At 38.3% G+C, this 12,621-nt stretch overlaps 1 protein-coding gene across 1 annotated transcript; it reads right to left on the bottom strand.

The window, feature by feature from the left end:
* Positions 1 to 3,604: 3,604 nt before the first annotated feature.
* On the bottom strand, positions 3,605 to 12,190 carry GSG1L2 (GSG1 like 2). The gene is made up of 5 exons (XM_057423038.1): positions 11,796 to 12,190; positions 10,270 to 10,317; positions 8,912 to 9,064; positions 6,841 to 6,952; positions 3,605 to 3,904 (listed from the first exon to the last, which is right to left on the bottom strand). The coding sequence occupies exons 1-5, from the start codon at positions 12,103 to 12,105 to the stop codon at positions 3,649 to 3,651; spliced, it is 879 nt and encodes a 292-aa protein (XP_057279021.1). The 5' UTR covers positions 12,106 to 12,190; the 3' UTR covers positions 3,605 to 3,648.
* Positions 12,191 to 12,621: the final 431 nt, after the last annotated feature.

Raw genomic sequence — 12,621 nt, forward strand, 5'->3', positions numbered from 1 at the left:
ACCTGCTGCCACTTATCAGAATAGTCTGCAAGTGCTAAGACTGATGAGAACTTACAGGAACAAAGGGATGGGGAAGAAGGGAGATGTGGGACACTGAGGAGTAAAAATTAGTGGAAAATCGGGTCAGAGACTGGATCAGAGTGCTCCTCAGATGTACTCGTTGGAAATACTTGCAGGATATGCAAATGGTGAGCCCAAATAAGGGCTTACCTAGTTCAATATTCCATCTGCAACAGGACCCTGGAGTGCATGCTTCTTAAAAAGTGAATTATTAGAATGGGTCAATAATATGGAGACGCTCCCTGTATTACACTCTCCCAGGTTCTGATCATCTGCTACACAGTTTGAAACAAAATCAGTCTCTGCATCTTGTTAAGCAACCGATTTTTCATATTTTTTTTTTCAAATTCCTATTCAAAGCATTCTATCCCTGAGGAATTAATCCTATATATATATATATATATATATATATATATATATATATATATATATATATAAAGACTTCCTTATGTTTGCTTTAAACTGGTCATCAGATAATATTCTCTGGTATCTCCTACTTCTTTTACTGTGAGAGACAAAAATAATGGCACTCAATTCACTGACTCTCAGTCATCCATGCCCATCATACTTTCCATGCAGTTACCTGTTTTCCAGGTGGGAGAGCCTTGATATCTCTTTAGTCTCTGTTGTTGAGAAGTCTGAATTATTCTTCCTGTTCTTCTTTATATCTTTTCCTGGTATATCTTTTTTAAATTATTATTAATTTTTAGATGGACAGGCCACTGCTGAATGCAGCATTTAAGAAAGATAGACAGTCTGCATTCACAGACAGGCATACAGATGCTTCCTGGGGTTTTCACTTCCTTCCTTCTTTTGCATGTCTTATGCAAATCCTGGTCCTGAGGAATTTTTCTGACTGCTATTGAGCATTGAGTTCCCTTGTCCACTCTGCCACATGTGGTCCTTAATCATCATGTCCGACATAAGCATGGCCATTACTCATGTGAACTGTGTGAACTTCACATATTCCCACAGTTGTCTCTCATAGTCATTCCAGGCTTTTCCTCCCTGTCCCATTTTCCAAGTTCATGCTGAGCACTTACCCCTTTTTGTCTCATCCTATGAGGTGAACCAGAATATATATAAAGATAATATAAGGGTGTCTTGATTGTTAGTTTTACTCTAAGAGCATAAATTCTGTTTTGCAAACCTTACCCTGGCCTTTCTTGTGCCATCAGTTCTCACAGACATCACGATCACCTACTTTTTTGCAGGCACTATCAAAATGCGTTGTTTGCAGAATACCTACAAAAGAAATACCTACCCAAGAAGCATGCAGCCAAACTGCATTTGTTGCTACAATAAGCCCCATTGCTCATATAGATTTCCACAGCAGCTGCAATTTTCTACCTCTTTCTATCAGTAAGACTCACCAAACATGACAGGAATTCCCAGTGGAAGAAAATATATGGTTATCACCTTGCAGGGACGTTAACCTGTTCATGTATCTCTAATTCAATTGCTCTGGCTTCAAGAAACATGCATGCATCTACCTCAGGGAAGTAGTACCTGCTGGAGCTCCATCTATTTGCTGTTGTAGCACTGGGCTTTTATTGTTTGAATGACTATACCTTAACTGTGAAGTCAAACATCCACTTTGTCCAAAATCTACTTGCTCCTCAACAGAACTCTGCCCCCTCAGAAAAAAAAAGGGCTTTTGCTGTGGTCTCATTTATACTTGTGTCTGAACCTCTGCAAGAGTCAAGCCCTTCACAGCTCCACAGAAACAAAATATGGAATAACTGGGGGATTTAATCAGAAAAAGATCAGAGAATCACAGGACATCATGACTAAACATGAATCAATATTGCCTTGCTTTGTTCTAAAAGCAAATGGATTGTGTGTTGAAATAAGCTGAATAATCCATCTGCTCCATTTTGCACTTTCCAGATATCAGCAGAAATTCTTCAGTGATTTTGAATATTTCACTTTTAAAATGTGGAACAGTTCAAGAAACCACAGTGAAAAGCAGTGAGGGTAAAAAGGTTAAAGCACACCTATGATCAAATTCTTGAGAATTTTTTAAAGGATAGATGTATTTTAATATAGAAAATAGAAGAAAGTTATATCTAAACAGGTTTCAAATACCTAAAATGTACTTCCTAGAGGATAGAACTAAACTGTTCTCCATTTCTGCCATAGAAAGACAATGTGCTAATGTTAATGCAGAGGAGAATTACAGGGAAAGAATTTTCTGCTAAGAATAGTTAAGCATGAAGGATAAATGCCGCAGAAATTTTGGAATGCTTGTATTTGAAAGCTTTAAAGAAGAGATTAATGAAACATCTGTAAAAAAGCAATGCAGCTTTAGTTTATCCTGCCTAGAGAAAAAGAAGGATTAGGTGACCTTTTAAATGGGTCACACTTTTCTATAATTTTGTGGTTTTTTTTCTCATATTAAGAACAAGGCTTCTCCACTGGTATTTCTGAAGTAGTATTTTTCTCTCCAGGAGAATCTATTATTTAATCATAAATTTTCTATTTCTTTTGTCCATCTCTGCCTCACTGTCTGAATACCTGGGTACAGATGTTGCATATAACAAATTCTATGACATTAAGAATATTATGAGATTAGTTCATTAAGAGATATTTTCTGTTAGCCTCACTTATCTATATTTTAAGCCATGTAAATTCCTTAATAATACTAACTTTCATAAATGAGGATGAAACCAGGCCTGCAGATTTAGTTGTAGAAGTCATAGGAGCAAGATACTCAACTACAGCCCTTTTAATTTTTCTAAACTTCTCACATGTCTGAAAGTCGCATAGAATCATAGAATGGTTTAGATGGGGAGGCATCTGAAAGCTCATCCAGTTCCAACTCCCCTGCCACGGGCAGGGACACCTTCCACTAGAGCAGCTTGCTCCAAGCCCCATTCAACCTGGCCTTGAACACTGCCAGGGACTGGACATCCACAAGATGAGAAACTTCTCTGAGTTGGTCTCTGTGCATGGTGGCACACAATTTTCTGTTAATGTGTGCTGCAGCTCCCCTGTGTTAAATTTAAGGGTTCTTGTGGTGAAATCAGTTGTATTCTGGTGTTGGCCAAGATCCTTTACATTGCTGGCCACAAAGGCCCTTGAAGTAAGGAAGAATTTAAAAAATGCTAAGACTGGAAAGTCTTAGAACTGAGGAGTCTCTTGTCTAATTTCAGACACGTGTCCTAAATACAGCCTATCCAGAGCTAACCTCCCAGTGCCCTTCTTAACCAGTGGAAAGAAACAGGTGATTTATCTGACATACAGCTTAGGATAGCACGGATTGGCATGGGAGCTTTACAGTCTTTTCAATAAAGAATGAGGGTGGAAACTCCTCTGAAATTCTAACAAGCTCACATACTTTATATTAGCACTAGAGAGTGATTACAAATCAGAACATTGGATGGCCTGTATCACTGTCTTTTTGGAACTGAGACACCTGAACGCACTTTTCCAGTACTAGGACTTCCTTGAAACACTCATGGAAATAGGATTTATTTATTAAAAAATAAAGATAACTAACACTACACAAGTATACATTTTTATTAATACTGTTTCATTTTGATCTGACATTATGATTTATAGGATGCCTTGAGGTACAGTTCAAATTTACAGAACTGAAATAGTGGCCAGGTGACGCAAGCCTTTTATTGGACGTGCAGGGTCCTCCGTACGGTTGTGAAACGAGTTCACATACACATTGCAAGCTTTCTCTGGAGATGTACGATCAGGAAACTTGTATTTAATCTTTAAACTCCTTCCCAACGTTTTTCTTTTGTGCTTGAATTCCAAAATAGTTTTTGTGTATTTGTTAATAGTGGTGACAGCTGCAGCCATACAGCAAGCGAAGGAAGCCCATGCGAGGCTATAAACAAAAAGGTTTATCAGAAATTAGCAGAATGTTTTCATATCCATGTCCTTCCATTTTATTTGTGAAAATACTGCATACATGCGCTTGTATTGGGGTGTATTAGGGAAAGAGGAGCATGGTGTGGGAGAAGAAAGACCATTTACATACCTAACTTACATTTTGACATCTACATATTCACATTTAACGTTCCTGTTTAATAAAATCCTACCTCAAATTTCTCTGTTTACTCAGAGTTTAATATCAGAAAAAGGAACTATTAAAAAAAGAGGATGCATAAAAAATTAAAAGGTGTAGTTATTGAGACTATGAATCTCACAGGTGATGTACCACTGAGATGTATGTGTGCCAGTTATCCAAAAGGGTTAAAAGGAAAAGAGAATGCACAATGAAGTAGCTCACTAAAGCAGGCTTAAAGCACTGAATTACATTCCTGAGAAAACATAGGTCATGACTAAGCAGAAAGAAAAGCCCATCAACTTCTAAATGTTAAAAGTAAAACCATAAGAAAACAGCATAAAGGACCAAAGTTGACTTGAACTACTGAGTGGACAATGCATGATGGAACTGTAAAAGTAGCATGCAAAAATATGGCCACAGTGGAATGTATTGGAGTTCACTGTGGAGGAATTTGCTCATTGGAGGCTTTCTCAACATGGTAAGGTCATGATTACCTAATGAATCGTTTGCTTTGGTGGAGAGATCAGTGTAAGACACTCCTGCTTATCTCTCTTCTCCCTCAGAGCTGTTTGTTTCCACATCCCTGCTGTAGTTCAACAAACACATTTAGGTTTTAAAATACATATTTTTAGCCAGGATTGTTTTCCAAGGTGATCAGGAAATCGTATGCTTTTCAAGAATTTGAGGGTGGTAGAGCATAGCATGTAGATGTGAAGGGCACATAGAAGTAGGAAGAAGAGGAGCAGTTTACGCAATCTTTGCTCCTAAAATCAGTCAGACTACACCCTGACTAACTCTTAAATTTGGGGAGCCACAAAAGAGCTCTTATAAAAAGCTGTAAAACTAGGAGCAAATCACCAGACGCAGACAGATTTCCCTCCTTTTGTGAACGGAGCAAGAATGGGACGGCATGCCTACCTATGGTGGTATGTAACCTGGGGTTTACGCCAGCCATGGTAGAGAAGAATTGAAAATTCAGCCCTGGCAATGAGATAAAAGCAGTAGGTCTGCAGTAGTCCTGACTCATGTTGGAGGCATTTTTGGCTAAATAATTAAAGTACAGTAGCATTAGCAGACAAACTATGAAGGTGCTTTTCCTAATCCACCTGTTGAAGCCCTTTGAAGGACTCTGACATAAGGGCAAGGAACTGATTTCAAGAAAGCTTCTATAAAGGCCTCTTAGCAAAGACTGAAAGCAATTAATCTCTTATGAGCAGATTCTCTTGTAGATCAATACTGCTTTATAAGAGAAAAAAAACAAAGGTTAGAAATAAATGGTTTCCTTTGTCAATACAGGAAGCACATCAGTGTGGTTCTTCAAAGTTTTTTGCCTGAAATTTTGGTTTTCCATAAACAATTTGGAAAAAATGGGGAATTCTCCATCTGACTACAGAGAACAGAGGAAGGAAGTGAGCAAAATCTTGTTACTGAGAGATTCATAAAATAAAGAGCACTTTGGCTGACATGGAAATTCAGCTTCAAGAAGGAGAGCATTCAATTTGAATTCTGCCCACAGACAAATGACAAAAAGGGAAATCAAACAGGTCAACTCAACAAGGAAGCAAGCTATAGCAACCAGTCGTTCATCTGCATAAGAGAAATACCAACAGAAGCTCAGCTGGATTATGGGTTTTCTTTTTACTGCATGGAATATCCCATATAAAGTGTGTTACACCATTTGTCACGATCTGGCCAATCTCCAGTTTGACCAGGCCCATCCTTCATCCATCTGAAAGCACTGGAGAAACATCTCCATTTCTATACACAGGTAACAATACCTTCAAACTGCTGCTTCGTAGGAAACAGGCTTCTGGAAAGGCACAGATTAATGTACTGTGACCTTCCAATGAGATATGAGTTATTAGGAAGTTAAAAAGTAACAGTACAAAAGATGAAAGAAACACCTATTTAATTGCAAAAATCCCTAGCAAGTCTGCACCCTCAAGACTGCGTGCAGCTATAAGCTCTTGTTCAATAATGGTACAATAAAAGTAGAAAGAGCAGTAAGAATGAGTGACAATCTCAGCTGTCAGAGAAGTACGAAGGTGACAATCAGCCTGAGCTCTTTTATACTGACCCAAAATATTGGTCCTGATTGACTTTTTTCAACTGGTCCTATTCTTCTTCTTAGTCACAGTTGGAGAAATAGCAGCAGTTTCCAGGATGTGAACATTCAAATGCTTGCTATTGATCAGATTTGATGGATTTTTGAAGTATCTTGATAGCAAAAATCCTCTAAACAGCCCTCTTCTAATAAATTCACTAGATCTCCCCAGAAAATGTGTTGCAATTATTTACAGAGCCAAAATAATGCAATTTTACCTAGGACAGTTAAAAAAAATGAGTCATCTTGTCTGAAATGGTCCAGATGCAACAACCTGAAACGTGTATCTGATAAGGAAAATCTCAGCCTAAGTGGTTAAAGCTGGAAGAGTTTTAAACACCTTATGCGAGGCAGCTGTTCTGGGAGATGAGGGTACTGGATCCAATGTGTATGGAGAAGGACTTCTGCTTTGTGCAGAGCAGTTGGAGGTCTCCATACTAAAGGATGGCAAATTCAAAATTCACAATCTTATGCATGCTATGTAATAATCTAAGACAACTGAATTTGGAGAAAACCAGCTGCTTGTTAACTGCCTCCCAAGGAGTGAAATAAGGTAGACCCATCCCTTATAAATTAGGTACACATTCCTTGGACATAAGATGAAGTGACTGAAATGTAATGGAAGAACCAAATATAAACCAATAGGTACCAATAGGACCAGCCATAATCCCATGTGTGAGGTCTCCAGTCTTCAGGACCAAGATTTACAGTCATTTGAAATACAGTTGTGTACATCATATGAGCAACCATGCCCAGAAGACCTACAAAATATAATAAGAACATTAGAAAAGGTAAATTAAGGACATTCTTCTTTGTCAGCTTTTTGCACTTGTCCCTTGAGCTCCTGAAGAATATTTTATGAAGTGCCTGAACTCTATAAATCACTCAAAAATGCATAATTTAAGTGTATTAATGTGCCATGTATTTGCCAATATGATCACTAATACACTATCTTGACAGTTACCCTGTACTCAGAGTAATCAGGGGGAGCAAGGGGATGTGCAGCCCATAGATTTTAAAAGGCCATAGGTTGATTTGCTCTCATCCTCTGAAAACGTCTTAATAATTCAATCCTCAGCAGAGATCAGCCATTACAAGCAAGTACTGCTCAGTTGCCTTGCACCTTATACACTTCACAGTTTCTTATTGTTCAGTGGAGAGAGTTTTCACAGGCATGCAGTCATATTCCATTTCCCTGTGCTTTATCGAAGTTTTGTAGGTAAATGAAAAGGTGAGCACTTAAAGGCCATTAAAAAGCATTGTAAGCACTGAAAAAAGATTATGAAAGGGACTTATATTTAATAATTTATTTTTCAAAATCATTACTAGGTTGCTGCCTAATCCTAAGGGTATCATCATCTGTTTTCCCTTTGCATTTTATCTTCCAGTAGTGAACTTCCCCATGAACATCTATTTTGTTTTGATTTCAGCTTCATTTACAAATCCATAAATACCCTTGCAGAATCAACTATCCCACTGCCTGAAACACATTAGCTTCTCAGAACAGATGGTCTCATCCCAAACTCACAAGACTCAATTTGTTAAGTGTTCATGAAGCATGTTTGTTCATAAGCTAGTGCACAGAATCTCTTAGTCTAGGACACGTCCTCGGGCATAACAAGCTGACACTGATCTGGCTCCAGTAATAGCTGGGAAATGGTTTTCCCTGGAATACTAATGTTGCCTGAAACACTATCAACAGGCAATGGGGAGAACCCTTTTACATAGCACAGAAACAAGAGGCTTCATGCTGTGGAACACAGCATTCAGGAGTTAGCAGGAACCATGATAGCACATTTCTTAATAAACTGTTTGGAAAAAGGAGTTTGACTGTCAACTGGCTATTAAGAGAATGACAAAACCAGTCTTAATATTAACTCTTTACCATCTGCCAGATGTCTGACTTCCAATTAGATGCCATTCTAAAAGATAAGCTTGCACCAAGTATAAATCACTTTGGTCTCCAAACTGATTGCTCCATGAGCTCCATGATTGCTTCTGGCTCTAAAATTAATAACCCTATGAAACATTGCTCATAATACATGTAATTTTTAGTTTTTACTGCAACATTCCTCAGCAACAATTCTATAATATAGAACAAATCACAGAGTACTTCAGGCTGTAAGACAGCTTCAGAGATCTCTGGTCCAACCTCGTCCTGCTCAACACGCAGTCAACACAGAATCCTCCAGATTGGACTAGGGACCCTCTGAAGTTTCTTCCAAACTGAATGTGCCCAGGACCCTATGATTAAATAGCACTGGTTTAGGAAGTAATATGTAGAAAATGAAAGACAATTTTAATGGTGACTCTCTACTAACACCCAATTGCATTTTATTCCTTCTTAAAAGTGCTATTTTAATTTGGCTATTGCTAATTTTATACTTAGCATGTTGGAAATAAAATACCCCCAACAAGTTATTTGGAAGAGTATGCTACTTTTTTACCTTTGACAACCAACCTGACAATGAAATTAAAACTTATGAAAAGAAAATAATTAAAATAATAAAAGCTATAAAAATAACATATAAAAATAATCATAGTAAGAAATAGCTAATTGAAAATAATATTTTCCATAACATTTTGCTGCCTCTTGCACTGTATCTGTCTCCAAACGTGTTGTAAGAGTTTTGAAACTTGGACACTGTTATTAATTTTCAGGTGGAAGTCTGTCAATGTTACATTTCCTAGATATAGGAAGTTGAGATCTTTAACTGTACCTGCTAATACGGTGACTACTGCAGAGAAGGCGTTGATCTTTAGCCCATCAATGACAGTGCTGTAGTAGCACATTTCTATTGACATAAGAATGACTCCAGCCAGAAGCAAAATGATGTACAGAAGCTCTGTGACAATAGACAGCCATAAAACTCCTGCAAAACCCAATAAATACCAATGATATTCTAAGCAGTCATTTAGTATTTTCACCATTTCTTTCTTCTTCAGTTATATTGTTTACACAACGTTAAACAAGAGCTCAAATCCTGTGAGGATGCTATTATAACATTTATAGGAAAACTTGGAGGTCAGTGGGCACCCTAAATTGCAATTCCCTCTACTGATTTGGCCATTTAGTGGTAGAGTACTTGCATGCTTCTGTTATTCTCTTAAGAAGCTTAAAGTACAAAGTGGAGCAGCATGGTTTTACACTCAGTAGCTACCCTAACATTACCATGAATCAAAGTTAATATAAAAAGAACTACTATCCAGTTACCTACTTGTTGTTGACACAGTTGCTGAGTCCAGACTGAAGTGTACCAAACCAGAAGACCATGTTACCCAGCTAACAGACTGCAAGGCCATGCACACAGTCCTAGACCTGAGGGTCTAGTCATTAACTAAAATCATCCCCATAGGATTAATTTTCCACCAAAGAGGATCTTGATTTTTTGCAGAGAAGCCTTCATGAACCCAGACACTCTCCATGTTTCACTGAGCTTCATTTCTCTGCTTACCTGCTAACCGGTCTCTTTGTGGATTTCTGTTAATGATGTCTTACACAAGAAGTTAATCTGCTCATGAAGGTTTCTCAGCCTGCTGTTTTACTGTCAGCACGCTAATGTCTCACAGTCAGGAGCAGGAGGTCTTGTGTCCAGATAGTAGCAAGAGCTGGCCAACAACTTTCCCAAACCTTTCTAAGTAAGTGTGAGAAGCTGCAACAGTGGTAGGGAGGACGAGACTTCAGATACTGAGCCTTCTTCCCCAAGGGGCTGAAATTGCATATTGCCTGCCCTTGTTGACACACTGCCTGTCCCTCTGCAGGCTGCATGGTGCAAGCCACAGATTTAATGACTGAATATGGAAGTATGAGGAAAGAGGGGCCAAGAACTTACAAATCTTGACTTCCAGTAGTGACATTTAAAGTAATTTAAAAGAACGTACCTATTCCAATGGAGTGGCTTCAAAAGACATAGATTAATATTTCAAGTCATGTGGACTTAATTTTGGAGTTGACAAAGTAAATAAAGGACAAAAACCTGTGCGATTAAAGCAAGCATTCTTGATATCAAAATACAGAATATTGGTGTTGGTTAATGTGATCAAGAAGGTTTTATTTACACAAATTATTCGTATCTACCTCGATCAGAAGCTGGAGTCAGACTGATGAAGCTTCTACATTTCTCACCTAAAAAAAAAAAAAATTAAAATAAAATTTAGGATGATTTTGTATTCTGTAATAACCTAAAGAAACAGATTCATAGGAAGCAGAAAATGCTAAACCTGTCATAAAAGCACAAATTGAAAAGATGAGGAGAAATGATTTCTAATGTATATTTGTATGCCGAGTCCCTGGTACATCAATCTGCTCTTGACACTTAGCTGGATAATCCTTCCAGAACTTTTTCAAGGCAGGACCAGAATCTGGGAGACATAGAATGGGAGACAATGGGAGACATTGACTTCCAAAAGGTTGTAGCTGTGAAAGCCAGAATGGGAAATCTAGCAACTCATTTGAAGTCCTCTCCTTGCAGCGACAAAGCAGCTGCTCACGCAAATTTCTTCTAAGCTTGATTACAATTTATTCCTGTAAGCTTTGATTTCCAAACCCGTGTGACCTCCTGATCCCCCCACAGATGCTGTGAACAAAGCTCTTGGAATTAATTCTGCTCTGCTCTGAAAATACGGGGTGGTTTTTTTTCAGCCACTAAGTTGGAAAACAAGAACTGCACTAGCTCATGCACAAATGAAACAACCACAGCAATCACCACCTGAAAGATGTCTTTTGGACATGTATTTTGCTCTGATCTTTGACATTTACCCCCTTAAAATTGCACAGCTTACAAGACTTTGTGGTAGAACTGGACTTTAAGGACAGGTGTTGTGAAAATATATGCATTTTATATCACATGTGAAAGCCGCTTTGATTTCTCTGGATGATCTAGTTGTCATTTGTAAACTTGTCAGAACATAAGGGGGAAAACTTAGTGCTGATTTACAATAAATGTCCTATTTGTTGAAGGAGCTAAGCAATTCTTTTATACAAAGATCAAGAAATAACCAGAAGCTTTCTTTAAAGGCAAGCTCATTTCATTCTACTGACATTTACATACACAAAGTGATGCTACCACTCATGATTAGTAAGTCTCTAGATTAGGCTTTAGCAGGGTGAAAATAATCCTGTTTTGCTTTATGAAAGGCAGGAAACAGCTGTGCTGAATTAATGAAATAGCTTAGATCTCACAGATTTAATTGCTCAAATGACTCTAAAAATAAACAAATCACATTGTGCTTTCTGACATTACCATAGGGAATCATCAGCAGTTGTTTGAGGCAAATATGTTTATTTTTGCCTAAGGGGCTAAAAACATCAGGAAAATAAAACACTGTCCTGGTAAAGTAACTTAATAGTAATAATAATTTAATACTAATACTAATACTAATACTAATAAACCTGTCACCTTAAAGTTTTTTCAGGATTTATGGGGAATTTTTAGGAATTGACTAGATAGTACCCTTTAAGATCTCCCTTCCTAGGGAAAAAAAGTTAAAGGATACTTTTTCCTTTAAAATACATGCATGGCATTGCAGCCGAGGAAGTTGACACCAAATAAGTAGGAAGAACCTAGATGACTTTCTAAAGTAAATTTACAGGGGTTTACTCACCTTCTTCATTTATAATTTCTTCACAGGAATACCAAATTCCAGCATGAAACTTCTGATCAACGAACTTGTCATCTCCTGTCTCCCAAATATATTGCACAGCATTGCTGTTGTTGGCATCAGGGCTATTAAAGCGGATGCAGTGATCCCCTCTGCTCTGCCCCGTACAGAAAGGTTTGGCAACTTTTCTTGTCCCTTCACACCAGTAACTACTACTGAATGCGGTGATGGAGAAGGCTAAAGAGAGAAAACTGAGAGAAAATGCTGCTGAGGCTCTCTGCCGTCTGTCTGCAGCTGGGACTGAAAGTGGCATCCCCCAGGACTGCGCTATCGATTGCTCTAGGCAGAACCTTTTACAAAGCTGTGTATGTATCTGCCTGGTGAAGCACTGCCTGCAGTCACCATCCCGTTCTTCATTCCTCTCAGAAAACTGTACCAGCTTAGCTGTTAAGACAGAAAGCAGAGATAAGGGCATGGCCAGAAATCATGTGGCAGGAGAGATTAAGGATATAAGACAGTGCTGTTTGGCAGTAATGTCTTGTGAAAGACATATGAGGAGGTGGGACAATAAATTACAGTTTGCCCCATGAATCACAGGAGAACAGATACACAGAACACAGCAGCGTTGGGTGTACCCAAGTATGAGATCAGAAAAGTTGTATTTAGACAAATAGAATATGCACATTTACCTCGATCAGCAGGTGAAGTCACGCTGACGGAACTCCAATTCCCAGCTAAGAAATAAAATCCTGGGGATCCAAATGCTCCTGTTACACTGAATGCTGATTTGATTGAATACATGTGAATCTTACATGTATTAAGGAGATAA

This window comes from Pezoporus wallicus, unplaced genomic scaffold, assembly GCF_028554395.1.
Source record: "Pezoporus wallicus isolate ANWC-B61680 ecotype Strahan unplaced genomic scaffold, APGP_CSIRO_Pwel_v1 contig_8723, whole genome shotgun sequence".
Lineage (NCBI taxonomy): Eukaryota > Metazoa > Chordata > Aves > Psittaciformes > Psittacidae > Pezoporus > Pezoporus wallicus.